Source organism: Callospermophilus lateralis, chromosome 20, assembly GCF_048772815.1.
Source record: "Callospermophilus lateralis isolate mCalLat2 chromosome 20, mCalLat2.hap1, whole genome shotgun sequence".
Classification (NCBI taxonomy): Eukaryota; Metazoa; Chordata; class Mammalia; order Rodentia; family Sciuridae; genus Callospermophilus; species Callospermophilus lateralis.
Window position 1 is genome coordinate 18259203 of NC_135324.1, and position 19791 is coordinate 18278993.

Genomic DNA, 19791 nt, shown 5'->3' on the forward strand with positions numbered 1-19791 from the left:
CAATTAGAGCGATTTTGTGGGGATGTGTGTATGTGTCATTAGTTTCCCTGCAAATTAATAGCAAGGGCAGGGGTCAGCCGGGAATTTTCCACTCAACGGCAGCTCCTCCACGCAGACCTGGTTCTGTATTTTGGATGGCCACAGCTGCTTTCGCCACCCTCTTCCTCTAGGAACTGCCTTTTAATTAGTTTACCTCATAGCCATCATTACAAACATTACTGCTACCCCTCCTTGAAATAGAATTACTGTTTCTACAAAATATCCCAGTGACATCTTGCACCAGCGCGCACCGATGGAAGGGTCACCCAATGCAGCATTTAATCATTAGATCACCTCCATCCGCGTCTCCTAATTAGAGTCCTTACAATACATTTTTATCTGGTAATTAGCTGAGATTGGCTGCTTCCTCTGCGGCTTATTAGAGCCAGCCCAGCAGTGGGTGTGAATCACGGTGTCATTTGTCAAGCCTCGTAAACCCTCTCTGCTCCCTTCTGGCTCGCTGTTGATTTCCACTTGCTACCCACACTCAGAAGCATCCAGAAAATTCCACCTGTACCCCTTTCTTGGTGCGCTGAGCTAACCTGGAGGGACGTTGTTTCTCTTTGTTGCCCTCTGTGGTGCGATTGGTGCAGGTCTTAAGAGCTTTGCAGGAATCGAGTCCTTTTTGCATCTGGTGTCACTGTGTGGGGGCTCCTCTACTTTTCTTGGATGTTAGCACCCAGAGGGTCGGGCTTACCCTCGCCAAATGTTCATGAGGTTCGTTTTGGTTGGTTACACTAGGAGAGCAGGCTTGATGACCTTCCCAAGGGAGTGTGTGTTTCCCAAGGACATTAGTTTTCTTGCTGTGTTTTAAGCAGTGTGATTAGAGTAACGGTCTTAACCTGAAAAGTGAAGTGGAGAAGCAGAGTGAGTCAGAACTGCGAGTGTCTGGCTATGGAAGCGCTCTGAGGCCAGCGGCTGTGCCTCCTTCCGCCTTGCAGGCACTCAGTGACGTGACCAGGCTTTCACCGTATCTTGTCAACATGGGGCATAACGGGAAGCAATGTTTTTCCCATCCACCAGGTGCAGGAGGTTGTGCAGAGGGCCGAGAGCTGTATACATGTGTGGTTTCACTTTGGTCCAGGGCAGGAACATGGACAATTGAGGTTCTTTCCCTAGGCCTCGGTTTGCTTCTCTGTCATATGTGAGTAACAGCACCGTGGATCTTGGCGGCAGTACGGGAACTCAGTGGGAGCACCCCGAATCAAACCTCACGGGAACTCAGTGGAAGCACTTGGGGACGACTGTCTAAAGTGCAAGTTGCTCATGTGGCCAGGACCTTCCCGAGTCCTGGCTGAGTAGCGTCTGCATGACAGAGATGTGTATCTGTGAGCTGTGTCACTCCTGCCCTGGCCCGTGGCTTCCCCTGGCGTTTTGCATACCGGCCTTGGCGCTGTGGTCCGTGGTGAAGGCCAGGGAGAGGTCAGGCCGAGTCCCTGATCCTGTGGCTGCCCTCTGCACTGTTAGCTCTGGTCTGTAAATGTGGGTTACAGTGTCACCATTCCAGCACCAAAGAGGGCAGCTGTTCTGCCCGGGCATTGGTGCACGGGTGTCCTGTGGCTTGCTGAGTTGACAATCAGACAGACCAATAGCAGACACTGAGCTCAACCTTGCGGCTCCCAGCAGCGGGCCTGTATTTCCCGTTACTGTTTCTTTAACGATATCATGGGATCTGTGTTTCTTTCCCTTGGAACGCCCTGGACACATCAGATGGGGTTCTCGGGGTCTCGTTCATTACCAGCGTATGAGGAAAGGCTGGGTCTTCTGCATACTTGGGATGGCCCTTGGGATTCGCTCTATTAGCATCTCAGGGGAATCAGTTTTAGTACCTTTCACAGATAATGGACTGTACTCATGGTGGAATGGATTGTGGTGGGTGACCTGGAATCTGGCTGGAGTGCGGACCTGGGGGAGGCACTCTCTGACCCAGCACCGCAAGAGGCTGGGGACCACCACACACTCTCGCATCGCGGGACTTCGCGTTTCTACCCCACCCAGGGTTTGTCACAGGTAGATGGGAGTAAAGGAAACAGAACAGGGTGGGTTCACTGCCCCCTACACTACTTCCAAGTAAAAATCCCTTGGGAGTCCACAACTTGAAGACAAATCTCTCTAGAAGTTCTGGGTCTCCTGGGCCGCCATCTTTTTCAGTGAACCGATTCCAGCCCTGGGCTCGTTAGTTTGAAAGGTGTGTGTGCAGTGTTCACTGAAGGGGATTCTCTGCCGAGGCTGGGAAGCCAGGCGGCCTTCTGGACCTGTGCCGTGCTATGGCCTGCAGTGGCTGTTGCCACGCTCGGTGGTGGACTCGAGTGTCGTCCTGCTGGCCAGAGGACGGGTGTTAGCCTAAGAGCCCATTTAAGTAAAAGCTAATCTGAAGAAAAGCACAGCTCTGCAGTTGTGCTGGGAGCTCAGGTCCATCCCACCTGGCGTCGTCCACCAGGGCTGTGTTTCGCCCTCTGACGGTCTCAAGGTGATTGACCAGGGTTGGCTTAGGTTGCTTGGCTGGGCCACCCTTTTTGAACCTGTGCATGATCACTTTCCAGCCTTGGGGATACACCTGGCTCCTGGCCCTTCACAGGCATCTCTGCGACAGTAGTCACAGCAGCCCAGCGAGGCTTGGGCTCGAGTGAGCAGCGTCCCTCTAAATGGTCGTCTCCCCACAGCTCAATCTGGTGTCCAGCGTCACGCTCTCCAAGTCCGCCTCTGAAGCTTCTCCACAGAGCTTACCTCATACCCCCACGACCCCCACCGCTCCCCTGACTCCCGTCACCCAAGGCCCCTCCGTCATCACCACCACCAGCATGCACACGGTGGGACCCATCCGCAGGCGGTACTCAGACAAGTACAACGTGCCCATTTCTTCAGGTAAATACTCCATGTTGGCCTTGCTGGGTTTGTCACCTGCAATTCTTGCCGAGCGGCTCCTTTTTTAAAAAGTGATGATTAATAGGACAATGATTCTTATTTAGCAGATATTGCGCAGAACCAAGAATTTTATAAGAACGCAGAAGTTAGACCGCCATTTACATATGCATCTTTAATTAGGCAGGTAAGTAAACAATGCAGCATGCGAAATCACATACAAAGGTGTGTGTGTACGTGGATATATTGTATTGATGAAGTAGATTTAAAACCGTTTAGTATGCCACATGCTAAAACCTTTTCTATAAGGTTTTTAAAAACTGCAATATATAACATAATTGCTTTTGATTAAGTATTACAATACGATGTGATTATTAGGAAATTCATTTCACACAACAGTGAAAATGAGCCTGTTTAAAGATGGCAAGTCAATTATCACAAGCTACAGTAATCTCTGATCCCTGGAATTAATCTGAGCTCTAAATAATTACTGAGCTTTAATCAGCTAGTGAAATGTTTTGCATTTCTCTTTGATTCTGCTTTATGAATGACTAATAAATTAATATTTCTGTACGGAAACAGAAATAAAAACTCAAAACAATTAGATAATTCCATTTTGAGTTTTGCTATTGAACTGTTAAATACAACCATTAATCTTAGATCCTTCTGTGAAACAAACCTTTCTTAGGCTCTGAATGTCAGTGATTTCTTACTTTCGGGAACCTGGTTAGTGACAATTCTTGCTGATGTGGTCATGAATCACCTTCTTCCCGTGACTTTTGCTTCGCAGGCCATTCTCGAATCTCCAGAAAAGCAGCTCACGCTGAATGAAATCTATAACTGGTTCACGCGAATGTTTGCTTACTTCCGGCGCAACGCAGCCACGTGGAAGGTAAGCCTTCTCCAGGCCTAGAGCGCAGCGACTGGGCTACTGGAGAGTCGCAGAGCGTCCACTCTATAGGAATAGATGGTAAAAGGGTTGCTTTGTGGTCGAGGTGCTCAGATGGAAGGTTCCCGTGACTCGGCCGCACAGGTGTGAGTGGCCCTCCAGGGAGACCATCTGTCTCTGGTTGCCCCATACGGACACTGCCAAAGGACTTACGCACACCTGGTGGTCAAAGCTCACCAACCCAATGTACTTGCAAATGGTGCTGATTAGAGAGGAAGCCCGTCTTGGGTAGCTCTGAAGGGAACAGACTGTCCCACGCAGGGTCACGTTGTTCATAGGGACCCAAGGAAGAAGAGCAGCTTCTGAGGTGCATCCTGATCCTGCATTATGACACCATGTGTGGCACACATCAGCGATGCTTGGGTTCCATGGCTCACCCCCTCCCCTGTTGGTTCAGGGCTCCCATCGGGACATAGTCCCTCCTATTAGATGAGGCCCCCTTTTCAATTTCCTGGTGCCTGTTGCTCATAGAAGACAGCAAATACAGTCTAACAGGCATCTCTGTACCTGGAATCTGGTTGATCCCTGCAAAACAGACTGTTTGATGGAAACATTTTAGGATTTTTACATATCACTCGTCGAAACACGATGGGATTTATGGGTTGCAGGGAAAACTTGCTTTACTTGATATGTATCCCTTCCCCTCTGCTTTCTTAATTCTATATGGGAGGAAAGCAAAGCCAAACGATGTATCTTTGATAAATTAGCATTTAAAAAAAATCGTACAGTTAACTCATGAGACTCGTGAGTGCTGAAGGGAACTTTTCGTTCAAAATCTTACCTTTCTTTCACTTGACTTGGGAGATAAAACACAAAGGATCTTGAGCCCCAAATGCTTTTAAAAATTTAGGGAGTTAGAAGCATGAGGCAGACATTTTCTTCAAACTGCCTTTTATAAATACCAAATGATGAAATTTAAAAACAATTACCAGTCGTGAATATAAATTCAAGCTCAGATCTAACTTGTTCATTTTTGCAAAGTGCAGGGAGAGGTGTCATTAATACAAACAACCCTAGATGAAGTACTTAATGCCTCAGATATGCAGACTGTTCCCTCTGTGAGCTCTGATGAAATGCCCAGATATCAGGTTAGGACCCAAGAGAGCGCTTTCTTTTTTGAAAACTCTCGGTTTCTTGTTGCTCTCTGCCTCAGTGTTTGTGCAGTCCCGGAAAACGGGGCTTAGGTTTTGACTGGGTTGGGCAGTCAGGTGCACAGAAGCCTGTGACGTGGGTTGGTTTCCCATGCTCTTTTTTAAAGGGAATTTGGCTTCATGTATTTAGCGTCTCTTCCATGTTGTTTGAGGAGACTGCGGCAGACGGTCAGTGTCATGTGCTCGGTGGCACTTTATGTGCAAAGAAATTTTTCTCCCCAAGTCTAACTGCACCATGCCATGTGACTTCAGGGAGCTTTTAGGCAAATCTATCACGATTTTTTTGAATCAAGGATAGCCTTTGATACTGTTACCCTCACGCTAGTCAATACGTCTGGGAGTTTACCCTGTATGGATGCTCCTTATGAGCAGGCCATGTCACTGTCCCACAAAACAGCTCATTATATTCAACATATACCATATCAAAAAAGATTTGGGCTTGAATTCACCAATTATGATCAGCAAGAAATTAAGGATCATTTGGAGAGCGCATTTTCCAGGTGGTGGGAACGATGGCCTTACCAGATCAAAGGGGCTTGGGAAGAGGGGTTCTGCCACCCAGCTGAACTACTTCCTCCATGACAGGGGTCGCTCTGTACTTACTCGGCCCAGGAAGGGTCATGGCTCTTGAGTGGAGACCTGTGTGCACGCTACATTATACACATGCAAAGTCTCCATCAGAAATGACTCCTAATGTGGGAAAGAAACCCTCACCTGCAGGCGTGTAGCCTTTCTCCCTGACTTGATGGGCAGCTGCTCACCCCTGGGGCTTAGTTCACCTGATCCTCTTGGCCTTTGAGGCGATGCCTCAGTGGTAACAAAGAATCTTCCCTCATCAACCTGTAGAGGCTCTGAGAAGGCAAAGCTGCCCTGGACTTCACAGCATCTCATCATGTAAAGAGGATCATTTCATGCTCAGAGTTTCTTATTTTGAAGTCATGGTGACACTATTAATCCAGAGCCACTTGTAGGGCCTCCTCTGCCTTTTCTGGTTGGATAGTGCCAGAGGGGAGACAGAAGGGCAGTTAAGCCAGTCTCCCTGGAGCACAGGAAGGACCTCCCCGGGTGGGTGGCAGCTGGGGAGTGGCGTTCCCATGGGGACTGTGTGGCTGAATGTACTGTTTCTGGAGTCTTTTCTTACAGAAATTGTAAATGTTCTCTCTCTTATACCTGCTGCAGAATGCAGTGCGCCATAATCTTAGTCTTCACAAGTGTTTTGTGCGAGTAGAGAACGTTAAAGGGGCAGTGTGGACGGTGGATGAAGTAGAGTTCCAAAAGCGAAGGCCACAAAAGATCAGTGGGTACGTCCACCACGTTTGACTTCTGCGCCCAGCTCGGACTGTGCTAACTCGTGTGACGTAGAGGCTTTGGCTGCGAGACGCTGTCAGACCACAGAACTGGTTTCACGTTGTCTCAGTCAAGGGAAGCAAAAAAGCATTTCACCCTCCTGTCGTGTGCCCCCGCCAGCCCCGCCCTGCTTGCTGGTCTGTCGCATCCCATGCTAGCGTGTAGGTGCAGCGCATATTAACCCTCACGAGCCATTCGCCTATGCTTATCGCGTTTTATTTTCTTTCTCCTGTCCCCTGTACTGGATGTGTGTTCCCCCACCCCCGCCCTGTCCCCTTTCCGTGCCACTCCATCTCCTTTGCCGCTGCTCCTATCCCAGGGTGCCATTCGCACCAACCTGTCACTGCATAAGTGCTTTGTCAGAGTAGAGGATGAGTCTGGGTCCTTTTGGACAGTTGATGACGAAGAGTTTAAACGTGGCCGCCATAGTCAACGAGGCCGTCCTCGCAAGTACTGCCCCGCTGCAGACTCTGACGAGCTTGTCGCACAGTAAGAGCCTTTACTTGCTTTCCTTTTGTTTTCTGCTGTGGCTTTGGCTTTGCATGGTTGACCCATCCCATGGAGTCGTGCATTTCACCTCGTAGCAGTGCCGCAGCTTCCTGCCAGGGAACTGGCTTGTGTGATGCGTCCATGTCCTCTCGCTTCTCTGGATCGCCAGTGCCTTGAACAATGCTTTTTTGACGTCTTTGATGCAAATTATTAATTGTGTTTTGACTCAGCAGCTGACTATGATTATTTTTTTGTGGGACCCATGATATCTACAAGTAGAAAAGTCATTTAAAGGGACAAATTTCTTATTTGCTTATCATAATGTAGATAGTAGCGAGCGTGGGGGGGACTTGATCAGGTGGCCCCTACCATGCTTCCTTTAAGGTACGAACACGGACAGCTTCCTTTCCCCTCCGTGTGTGCCATGTCATTTTTTAGTAGTTCTGGGAGAAGTCCGGAGCTTTTCTTAAAGGAGTTCCTGGGCTTCCTGCTCACAGGCACAGCACCAGACCCACACCCAGCTGTGCCACAGGCTTCTGCTCAGCCTCCGCAGGCATTGTCTGCAAGGGCTTAGGTCCTTAGGATACTTCAGAGTCCACTTCTGCCCAGGGCTTGCTTCCCAGCAACTAAAACTTTGCAGAGAGGTCTCGGGAGGGAGTCCCCACATCTGGTAAGCCAGAATTTTATACCCCCTTGCCTTGAACGGCATAGGCTGTCGCCAGAAGTATGTGCACAGCCCGGCTTTCCGAGTTGGTTGGTGGGGGAAGTTTCTAATTTGCAAGGCTACCAGCAAGCTTAAAACTGAGCTAGGAGCTCGGGGCTGGACTGCAGTTAACTCTGAGTCTCTGTTTTTCTCACACAGTAACCCTTCCCTCATTAAAAACATGCAGAGCAGCCACGCCTACTGCACCCCTCTCAATGCGGCTTTACAGGTAAGATGGATGGCCCTCCCGAACACGCGGCTGAGGCACACGTCTCCCACACTCATTGCAAAATATATTAGCCTCGCTCTAATTAGATATTAAATTTTAATTCCGTTAAACTTTTTTCTTAAGTGCACAAAGCATTGTACTCCCTGGAGGCACACGCATCGGGCTGCTTCAGCATTAGCAGGATGCTTAGCATTTTGAATATTGTGGCAAAAAAATTAAAAGTTCACTTATTAATATTTATCAGCAGTATCATAATTTCCATCCTCTTATTTCAGAATTTCACTTGAGGCAAAAATACCACAAGTGTAATTACTCTAGCACAGCTATTAGTGTGCGGGATGATAGGCCACCGCATCACATGACCTTCTATTGTTCACGGTTTTGAAGAGAAAGCTGAGCTTTGTGTCCCTCCTCCTCCTGGACAGCCGCAGCATGCTCTCTGCTTTGGGGGGAGCATCGGGTTTGTTTGGAGAGCAGCCTTGCCGAGGCTGAAGGCCCCACATTCTCCTCTCCACACGGGATGCCTCTCTTTCCTTCATCCTTGGACGATGATGGAGGAGACCTTATGTACATCAGGTGGGCCTGAATATTGGGAGCCTGTCCCTCCTTTCCACTAGCACCAGTTTTTCAACACAAGTAAAAAGAATAGTGGGACAATATCATTTTAAAAAAATTACTAGAACAACATAATGCATGGTATACAATTTATAAAATAGGACAGCAGAATCCACTACAGAAATAAAACATGGGACTCGGGACAGATTGCATTATGCTCTGAAAAAGGAAGTAACTAGGGGTAACGGTAAAGCTCGTATTTATAGATTGTCTCCCAGGCACTCGGGGCGGCTCAGACGCCGTGGTACTGATGGACTTGGGCACCATTGCTAAGCCCATCCACTCTTGTGGCAGAGGTGCCAGTTTCCTAGATAGGAACCTTTAAGTCTATATTACAAAAAATTTGGACCCCAGCTCCGAAGGGGACATGAACTGCTAAAAAAAAAACCCTGAGGCAGGAGTCAAGTATGTCTAACCTTGTGGGATGGTCAGAGGCTCACCTACGCCTCTGCAGGTCTGGGGGTCCAGTCTCCTCAACCTTGGAGCACGGCACAATCAATGCTTACCATGGAGGGTGAGGCATTACTTCCAGGAACACATTCTTGCAGCCATTTCAGTTTTGACTTTACTTTTGAGGCATCTTAGCTATCACTGACCCTGCAGCTGTGGAGTATCCAGACACTGGAGTGCTCTGTTGTCTCACGGGGAGTGCACCCCTGCCACGCGCTCTCCGCCTCTGTGGTTGGCTCCTACCTTCTCAATGCCAGGACGTCCACAGGAGCCTGCACTCCTGCATGAGAGGCCAATGGGAGTCGCCATGCTGGATTGATTGTCTAGGATGGAAAGCCAGGCACGGGGCAGTCTGGATAAATCTTGGTCTAATTACCAACTGCCAATTTTTCAGTCTGTCCCCTTGAATAAAATGAAAAGTCACCATGTCACAGGCACCCCCCAGTGAAACCAGTACAGGAACTTCAGTGCAGGGGACAGCATCCACCCCAGGGTTAGGGTAGCATTTTTTTCACTGACACTCATTTGGAGTGATTTTGTCACCTTTAATATTGGTGTTCATAGGCACCAAACATAAATGAGATTTAAAACTTCCTTTTGCCAGATATTGTTCTTTCATCCTAAAATCACAGGTGATTGGCGTGAGTCCAAAAGATGACTCCATGTTCCTTTAACCGGTTCTCAAATTTCACTAAACAGATTCAAAACCCATTAAAACAGGAATGATGGGGGGGAGGGGTGCTAAAAATTGATTCCAATTCTATGATCCCTTCCTTTTCTATAGGATCTAAGAGGTAAGTGTTTATGGAAGTCCTCATAAATTTGAGCGATGCAGCCAGAATAATCTGATCAGATCTCTGCTATCCAATAGCGGAGTCATCAAAATGGATAAAGAAATGAAAATTCCATTATATTCCACTGTGATCTGGAAATATCAGTTTCTCTTGAAAAAAAAAAGGCGTCAGATATAAACGTCCCATTAGACAGCCCATGGCCACCCCAGGGCCAGGACTTCTTCCCCAGGGCCTCCCTTGGCCGCGTGCCCCAGGCGCTATGGAAGCACAGCCCCCCACCTCTTTGACACCTGCGCTCAGTTCCCTGGCAGCCATCTGCAGGGTGCCCCCGCCTGCATCTTCACGCGCTCTCTCTCATTGGTGGCAGGCTTCGATGGCGGAGAACAGCATACCTCTATACACTACCGCTTCCATGGGCAACCCCACCCTGGGCAACCTGGCCAGCGCCATGCGGGAGGAGCTCAACGGCGCCATGGAGCACACCAACAGCAACGAGAGCGACAGCAGTCCCGGACGGTCCCCTCTGCAAGCCGTGTGAGTACTGCCCGCCCCACGCGCGGTTCCTCCTCCGGGCGCTGTGTACCTGTTCAAGAGTGTCTGGAACCCAGGTAGACAACTGTGTTCCTAGAAGAGTTGCTGCCATCCCTGTAAACACGGTTGGCGCTGCACGCAGCAGTGCATGGGACACGTGGTGCGCATCTGGCCGTCGGTTGAGACACGCTGTTCAGGTGGAGCCCTGGACCTAGCAGAGAGGAGAGAGGTGGTTTACTTGGTTGGGTGAGAACTGGAACGGCAAACGTGACGCCGCAGCCTTATTACCGAGCATTAATGATGGCACAAATGAAAAGCGGCATGATTTATAGATTGCTCTTAAAATATCAAAAGGAAAATTAATAGGAGCATTACAGCAGCAGACGGAGGGTAATGAGTGCACACACGACCGGGGAAGGGGCGGCCGGGGGCCACGCTGAATGGGAACGGCAACCGGCCCAAGCCACCCAGGGGCTCTGCTGTCCCCAGGGGTGGAGGGCTGAGTGGGGAGAGTTCTAAACCAGAGAAACGAAACCACGTGACTGCAGGTGGCTGGAGCTTCAGACTGACAGTCTCTCCCTTTCAGCGAGCTTCCTTTGCGGCCCACTCGAAGGAGACTCGATGTTGGCAGCATCCTGGTGGCTCCCAGAATGGGCCATCTGCCCACACATCCATGACTGACTGACCAATATTGTATTTTAAGATGGTTTGAGTCACAGGACAAGTTGTGACCTGTAGCAGTTAGCAACAGAAGGAACAGGCATCTAATGACCAGCGTCAGTGCCCTCTGCCATGGTAACTGCAGGACGTGGGGGTCAGAAATGTAGAGTCCTAGCGCTTGCATTTCGTGCCCAAAGTGCTCTGGCAAGGCTGGGAAGCAACAGGAGCAGCTCTTCCCACCCCCTGCGCAGGGTTTGAGGAAAGTTGGTCCCTCACACAGACACTGCTGCACTTCACCCTTCTAGAGCAGCCTGCTGTTTGAGTCGATTGTTACCACACTTGTCTTCATCTTTCAGTCATGACAGGAGGGTTTACGCAGATATTAAGAAATTCAGAGCAATTATAAATTGGCGTACAAGCTACCTCAAGAAATGCCCATTAGAACAAAAGTTCATAAACATTCCTGTAACGCAGTGGAAAGAGAGAGAGATCCGATGACGCTGCCCAGGCTGGGTTGAGAATGGTGCTCCCTGTCATGCAAGCTCAAGCAACTCTGAGCTAACCCCAGTACTACCACAACCACGTTTCCCCAGTCAGCACAACTTTTGTGAAACGAAGGTTTCAACTGCTTGGAAACAATCCCAGCTCTGTAGGAAGAGGAGTTGCTCACATCTCAGGTGCCTACATTCGCTGGGTGTGCCTGAGTCAGCAGTAGGTCCTGTACCGTCCCTGCCCTGGGCACTCTGCGGGACCCTCTTGTTCCCATTAAGAGAATCCCAATGTGCATTACCCTGCACTGAGGCGATTTTTTTTTTTTAACTGTTCCAGTCTATTGGAATAAATCATCAACTTTACGGCAAGGCTTAAGGACCTTGTGGGGACAGCAGTCATGAGCCTGTGGATGTAGGGCATTATAGTCTTATCCTCAGAGGAAGTAAAGCAGAATTGGGTTGTGCCATGTGTCCCCACCAGATCACAGTGCCTGAACCCCAGCCAGCCATGTCCCAGAGGGGAGGCACAAAGGAATTGTTCAGATGGAAGAGAAAGCCCAGGTTTGCACTTCACCTTTCAATGGAAGAAGATGCTGAAGGTGCACACCAGCTCCAGAAGGCACGAGTGTGCGGCCTGGTACCTGGAAATCTCTACCTCTGCATTTCTGTTCCAAGAGCGCTGTAGCCAGCGCCTGCCAGTTCTAAGAAGCCCTGTATCTAACCTGGTTGTGGTCAGGCCATCTCACAGTGGGTCTGGTGGTTAACATTTGCCACAGACCTGCTGTGTGTTACTCGGGTAGAACCAACAGGGATGCCCTGTCTCCAGGGAAGTAAACGCTGAACTTGGGGGAAACCGTCTTCTCTGATTCTGTGAGCTATTTTGTGGGGACCTTTCCTGTTTCTTGGTTTTTTTTTTGTTTGTTTGTTTTGTTTTTTGCTGTCTGAGCTTGCAAATCTTCTGTGGAAGTCTACAGCGACAAGGCAAGACCCCCAGGAAGGCTCCCATGGTTCCTTTCCTCACCCCCCAACCCAAAGTTTTCTATGACATCATCAGATTCTGCTTTCTAAACTCAAGAAGATTAATATTTCTGATACATTTTTCCTACTGCAAATCTTTTACGGTAAGTCTGGACAGTGACGTTTGTGGCACAGTACAGGGCTAACAAGCCGCGGACGCTGCCGAGACGCAGGCTCCAAGGAGACGCGGCACTGAGGAGGTCTCAGGCCTCCACAGTGAAGATGCGGGGCAGAAGCCTGCACTGTGTCAGCCCGCTGCGGCGCGCAGCTTGAGGGGGCCTGCGCTGGACCCCCACCCACCTCGCCGCAGACCAGCTTTTAAACATAATGCTCGATCCTCACGAGATGGAGTCTCAATGGGCTTAGCCCCTTTGGAAATTAATATCACAGTAAATCACAGGAGCCATAAAGATGTTTTAGCCTTTGCTCCAACAATTCCATTCTTAGAAATTTATCCCAAGGAGGTAAATCAACAGAAGTAGAGAGATTAATGGATAAAAATGGTGACTTTTTTATGCAAACAGTTGACAGGGAGGGACTAGAGAGGGCCTCAGGTAGCCTTAACAACCGTGGCTGAAAAGCTAGCCAAAGTCACAGCGCTCCTGCAGTGTCTGCCAGGCCCAAGACCACGCCTCTCGCGGGGAGGCCCAGGCAGCCAAAATGGACCTTGAGTAGGGTCTAGCTAAGGACATCCATCAGTGTACTGGATTCTCGGCAGGAGAATACAGGGAATCCCACCAGGCAGACGCTTGGTTCAGTGCCCTGAGTGTCTCTTGATTTTTGAGCTGGGAACCCTGAATTTTGCACTGGGTCGTGCACATTATACAGCTAGGCCTGGGTCCTACGCAGACAAGGAGGACTCCTAAAAAACAAGACACGTAAAATGCACTATGGAAACACTTAAGCCTCGTTTCATTTTGGCAGTGGTCTTAAAGAATAGGGGTATGGTTTTTTAAAGCTATTTATATGACATCTTGTCCCCTAACCTCTCTGTATGCCGCGCTGATTTCAGAGCCAATTGATTCTGAAGGCTACGTCTTCCAGGGCAGTCCCAAGCACGCCTCTGTTTGTTTTTAAATGGTTCTGGGGGCCTTTGTTGCACACAGCATCAATTATTTAGGGAGCCAACCATCCCAGCACCACCTCTCCTTACTAATACTTGATAACGCCAATTAAAACAAAAATCCTCCCTTCTGCAGCCAGTCCCAGAGACGGGAGGTTTTTTTTTTTTTTAACTTGAATGGTTCTTTTACATATCAAAAGCCCAGCAACAGAACGTAATTTGTATTTGCAAAGGATCTGTTGTAAATATGATTTACGAACAACACTTCTCAATTGTTATCTGAGTGGCTTTGTGTGATCACCCCAGTCCCCTTCCGGTGAACTAAGAGCTGGTCCATAATGAGAAAGTTGGCAGATCTCATCGAGGCCTGGGGGTCCCCGTGGCCGCTACCAGCAGGGCCGCGTGTTTCGCCTTGTTTATGGCTGACAGCACTACTCTGGTTGTGGCCCGCTTCCTTATCGTACTGTTGTGTGGAGCGAGACTTCTCTCCGTTTGTGTTTCCTGGCAGGGCTTTTCTTGCCTTATTGACAGTTTGTAAAAATATGCATTAATTTGGAGTTTCAAGCATGTATCATGGTGTCTCTGTGCTGTGTTTGCTTGAAGTTGATTAATGATAGGACCTTGCTTGGGGTCGTCCTCTGGAGAGTTCTTTCACAGGTTCTGCATGTTAACTAGCGAAGCAGAGCACACAGCAAGCCACGATTAGCCCCATCTCCTGCGCTCTGGTCCCCACAAACCATTGCTGTTACGGATTCCCATTTCAGGGAATGATTTGAATGGTGGTGTTCCCCCACCTCCACCCCGGGGCCCACTGTCGGACACTCGGGCTGGGGGACATTAGAAATACAGAGTCTCAGGCCTGCTCCCAGACCACCTGACTCATTGCTACATTCTAATAAGGTCCTTGGGACTGAGAGTACCATAGAGCAGGACACAAGCCCCCGGTCCGAGACCAGCAGTGGCAGAATAGCTTGCCACATGGGGCCCCTGAGCGGCAAAAAAGCTCCCGTGTGGGACAGTGTGGGGTCTGGGTGCACCAGGCCCCACGTGCCCTCTGACCCTCTCCCTATTTCCCCAGGCATCCTGTGCACGTCAAAGAAGAGCCCCTCGATCCCGAGGAAGCTGAAGGGCCTCTGTCCCTGGTGACGACAGCCAACCACAGTCCAGATTTTGACCATGACAGAGATTATGAAGACGAACCGGTCAATGAGGACATGGAGTGAACACCTGGGCGGGGCCACCCCGAGAGGGAAGATCGGAGACAAGAAACAAAAACATGTCCAAAGTGTGCAGTGCAGCGGCTCTGCGTTGGCCGAACAGGCTGGAGGAGCCTCACTACACTTTGGCAACTCTGAAACGTGTTAACTCTTAGTGCCATCAAGAATCCCATTTGGGAGTATTTTTGATTTTTCTACTTTTTGTTGAAAAAAGGAATTTGTACTCTGTGCGTTGGATGGACTCGTTTGGTACTTGGGAATTTTCCTCTCTTCACAGTCAACATCAGTGTTGTAAATTTGCTAAACTGAGATTCACTTTTAGCAGCAGACTTTGAACTGCAGTCCTGCCGGCATTGGACACTGAGGACGCCGACTGAGCTTGCGCACCTGAGCTGCAGACCACGCCTCTGCCAGGATCAAGGACTCCAGTGGACGACCTGTTGCACAGTACCGCATGTTGATTATCACTGCCTTTACGCCTTTGGTTTTTTTGTTTTTTGTTTTTGCTTCCAGTTGGGATGGGGAAGGCCTTTGTGTGTGTATTGGGGGGCGGGGTTAAAATTATCCCAAACTTTTTAATGTATTGCTTTTTTTTTTTTTTTCCTTCTACTTTACCATTTTAAGTTCTGACCTCAGGCCTCCACTTGGGCCCACGGCCTCTTGGAGGCTTAAAGTTTTCTGTACCTTGTGATGAATGTTGATAGGTATTTTTTATTACACAGAGCTGAATGTCATTTCTCGTTCGTAGTTTTCTGTCACTCATTCCATTTTCCTACAGACGCCACCACGTTTCTCTGAAGTCAGAAAACATTCCGTTTTGGTCTTTTTTCAAAAAGGTCCCAAATGCTGCAACTCTACACATGAAGGTCCCGTCACACAGATGGGACGTCCTGCCAGAAAGAGAATGAATGACAGAAAAAAAAAAAAAATAGAGACACACTCAGAACAATGCAGACTCATTCCACAGAGCAGTATTGGGGTGGTGAGGGGTTGTTCAGAATTCCTTTTTTTTTTTTGGAAAATAAGAAGCATCATTCTGAATAAATGCCACAGCACTGCACCAGCACAAGGACACAGGCAGGAGACGGTGATGATTAGGCTGACCTCGTGGATGGGAATGGCTCTCCCTCCATGACCCCATGGTCAGGGTCTGGGGCTCCTTGCTGGGATGACCACCGTGGGCTGCCTTGACTACAAAGTGACCAGAGGCCAGCTCCCCAAAGCAACTTTGTTGGACGCGGAGGGGGTAGTGCCGAGGCTGGATCATTGGAGCTGCCTGGTGGCACTATTCTGTTTAAATGCAAATTAGACTTCAGGTCGCTCTTGTTGAGGGCGTTAATGAGGACCAAGTTCAGCAAATGCCGAAGTGTGTGTCTGGGAAGTGCGCGACTGGTGTGTCACGAATCACTGTCCCCCAGTGTGGAAAGCCGACAGAAGATATCAGGTAGACCAGGCTCCTGTAGGCCCTGGGCTTCGGGGGAGCCGCACCGGGCGTTCACGGCGCCACGGCCTTGGTCCTCCAGCCCGGCACACCTCCGTCTGCACCCATTTCCCTGACATGTATTTATCTAGAACTGTAGCTTTTGTTTTTAGTTTGAGAGCCTTTTGGAGCTTAATTTATATTCTTTGTACCTTTTATTTCTAAAATTACCAAAGATATTACACAAAGGTAAATTATGTTCTCTGTTTTATGCTTTATCTGATGAAGCCAAATATCCTCTTATTGTTGATCAAAGGAGGTGAAAGGATTTAGAAGCAAATGATAAAAGATACAGGCTATTGCTAACCTGAGAAAGTTGGCCATAGAGCAGATTTAGAAGACCAAGTAGGTAAAGGAACCAAAGTTGTTACTTTTTTCTAGTTTTTCTTTTTTTCTTCTTCTTGTACCTCTACAGAGACCAAAACTCATCCTTATTAAGAAAAATTATGGGGCTACTGAAGATGAAAATAGGACACAGTATTATAGTTGCTACAGAAGGAACGAAGTCCCATCTCAAAGAGCTGTGAGCGTTGCCACCGGAAGTGAGCATGTCCAATAGAGGAGACAGTTAAGCTGAAAACCAGAAAGAACGGAAAAGCATCTGCAATTGAACCTAGACCACATGATAGCATTTCTAGAATATTTTTGTTGTTATTTAGTGAGATTACATGCCATTTTTGTTTAAGAACTGTTCTGTGATCACTGCATTAATTTTGGTTTATTTTGGCATAGATCCTCCAATTTGGTCTTTATGTTATTTATCTTTTTGGAATAGGCTTTGGACAACATTTTTCATTTACTAAAATGAAAAAAAAAAAAAAAAGTAACACTCCTGTCCACTCATAAGCTTGGTACAAAAATGTCTTTGGCAATGACCTTGGAAGCGTCACTCTGCTTTCTATTTGAAGGGCAGTCTGTGGTCCCTCACGGCTCCCCCACTTCTCCAGGCAGCTTCGTGATGTGCAGGCAGTAGCCGGGGGGGTCCCAGGAAGGGCCCCGTGCTTCTAAACGGAGTGGTTGCTGGTTAGTGTGGTATTCAAAAGAGGATAAAAATCTGGTAGATTAGCTCATTCTCAGCATGTGTAGCTAGACACGAGTAACGGTAACAGCATGAGAGACTGTTAGTACGCATACCTCAGTCCAAACCTTAGGAATGATGAAAACTTAAAAATACATTTCACTCAGTTGCACCTAGTTGTATGTCTTGCATGCTTAGTCTAAAGACTGTAGCAAAAGAAAAAAGAAAAAAAAAAAGAAAAATTAGATTTTACATATCTTTGCAGGTATCATAGCCTTGCAGAAGAACCAACTGAAAAAGCAATTCTCAGGCTTCACAGCAAGCAAATGTCACTATGATTTCTACAGTTCCGATTCTGTATCCCATGGGGGTTCCGGTCGCTTCCTTAGGATGGGGCTTATTATGTTGTACATAAATCCCAATGTGTCTGTGTGAATCTTTGTCTTTTTGGGGGGAGGGCAGAGGGCGGTTCTTTTTTTTAGATATTGTTCCTAAAAAGGAATAAATGCATACACCTGTTTGTCAAAACACCTTTGCTTTTTGTGCAACTGCTTTATATTAACAACAAAAACATCTTTGGGGAAAAAAAAAACTGCTGTATGTAATGGAATTGCAGAACATGCTGTACTTCCTTTGCTTTGAGAATATTGGATGACGTTTTCTGACGTGGGAGGGAGAAACTTTTTTTTTTTTTTTTTGCTTTTACATTGTAACATAGTTGATGGATTTTTTTTTTTTTCCGTTTTTATCGATTGGAGCATTTTGTACAGGTTTGTGTGTGCGTGGGTGCGTGTTTTAATCTGTTTTTTGATACATTCCTGTCCCTTGTGTTTTATCCTGCCACTGCCTTCCTGGCTGTCTTAAAACAAGTTCATACATTTGAAAAAAGAAAAAAAAATGTTGTTTAAAAATGTTTTCTCCTGCTGCAGTAAATATTTTGCATGATGAAATTCTAGGGTCACACTTTCAAAGTTTATCAGTGAAGTAGTGATTCATAATGGGGAGTGTTGGAGATATTTGAAGTTTTGTATAAAAAAAAACTTTACAAGGTGCCAAGATGTAAAGACAGTTTGTTACTTTTTTTTTTTTTTTCTCCTCTCCTCAGAGAAAAGCATACATTAGGGAGGGGTCCCATGTGTCAGACAAAGGCAGTGTCAGGAATGCAGACTCACCCTACCTGTCCCTAGAGTCTGTCCCTGTAAGAGGAGCGAGGCTGCCAGGCTGGATCAGCAAAGAAAAGAAACAGGTTATGCACTAAGAGTGACCGCCGACCCTGTCCCCTTCCAACTGTCCTAAAAGGATGCTCCCAGTGTCCCCTCAGACCTAATAAAGAAAAACATGGATTCTTAACCTAAAATGTGACATAAATCACTAGATTTTTTCTTTTTTAAATCATAAAAACAAGGCGACTTCTTGCATATTTGTCCCTTTCCCACCCATCCCAGCTGAGCTGCCTGCAGGGCTCACGCGGCTGTGCTCATCACCATCCTGGATCTGTGCGGTGCCTTTGGGTTCCTGGCATCCCCTCCTGACATTCTGAATGTTTTGCAAGTTGGTTTCACCCTTTTATCCAGAGGAGGAGGTCTACAGCCCTCCAGGTGTCCCGTGGGCCTGGCAGCTCATGCCACCCTGCTCCCTGCAGGCGGCCGTGGTGGCCACAGCGCTGTCCGGACATGAGCGTGGTGCTCCATGTGTTCGTGCCGCCAGTCACTAGAGCTGCTTTGTTTTGATAAGGCATAAAAGAAACTCATTCCTTGACATCAACTGTAATTCCATCATTCCATGTCTGTGGCTACAGACAATAAAAAAAATGTGGTGTAGTCAGTACTGACGACTGACACGATAGCGTTCTCAAATGCAATAAAGACGCTGGTTGTTCACACTGGTGCTCAACGTTGCCCCGGCCTACTTTGTTCCCGACCCCTGGTGCTGTGTGCGAGGCACAGGCTGGGGCTCCTCAGCCAGCTGCCTCAGAGCCGAGTCACCGTCAGGCTTCTCTACAAGCTGCACCACAAGCCGAGCAGAAGCCCTTTCCGAGGATGAGATTTCCAAGGAAAGCATGCACTGGGAGGATTGGGAAGGAGCGCCGACGAGGGCTGTCTCCTGAAGAAGCACACTCCTATTTCTCTTCATCAAATTTTATAAAGAAAAACAAAATGTTTAATAACTAGCATTAAGAGCAAACTAAAATTTCAGAGGAAAGCAATTTCATGAATAATTCATTAAAATTTCACATCTGCAAGATTAGTCATCCAAATAAAATGCTAATGTCAAAAACATGCACCGTCTATAATATTCTCATCAAGAAATCTTTTTGCATATAATGATAAATGCTTAGATTAGAACAAATGATTCTATAAAAATATTCTATCCAAAGTGCGCTGGATATCCGTGTTCGGTGCAGAAAACAACTCGAGAACCAAAATGTCCCAGAAAAACTACCTGATTTTTTTGTCATTTAAAAAAAATTCAGTATATTTAAAAATTGTGCATTTTCTCTTTAGTATCATTCTCTCATGTATATATGGGAAGGATTAATGAATCCCAGAATCATCTTCTAGAACAGATTAAATTGCCAGTACATTGAAAACGGCACTTGAGAAGCAGCCACGCCGTCAGAACACAGAACCTATAACGTGGTTTCGAGCACATGCAACGACTCGGTATCCGTGTGGTGAAGCACCCA

At 47.7% G+C, this 19791-nt stretch overlaps 1 protein-coding gene across 8 annotated transcripts in view; it reads left to right on the forward strand.

Moving 5' to 3' along the window:
• Positions 1-18967, forward strand: part of Foxp1 (forkhead box P1) — a 523563-nt gene extending 504596 nt beyond the window's left edge. For 3 of the 8 annotated variants that reach the window (XM_076841223.2, XM_076841219.2, XM_076841221.1), the window contains 7 exons: positions 2703-2904; positions 3009-3088; positions 3692-3793; positions 6181-6302; positions 7700-7769; positions 9996-10162; positions 14469-18967. In XM_076841223.2, the coding sequence (XP_076697338.1) occupies positions 2703-2904; positions 3009-3088; positions 3692-3793; positions 6181-6302; positions 7700-7769; positions 9996-10162; positions 14469-14613 (888 nt within the window). In that variant the 3' untranslated portion in view covers positions 14614-18967. The remainder of the gene's footprint in view (positions 1-2702; positions 2905-3008; positions 3089-3691; positions 3794-6180; positions 6303-7699; positions 7770-9995; positions 10163-14468) is intronic. The other 5 variants (XM_076841226.1, XM_076841225.1, XM_076841224.1 and 2 more) reach the window with 2 other exon arrangements.
• The last annotated feature ends 824 nt before the right edge of the window (positions 18968-19791 follow it).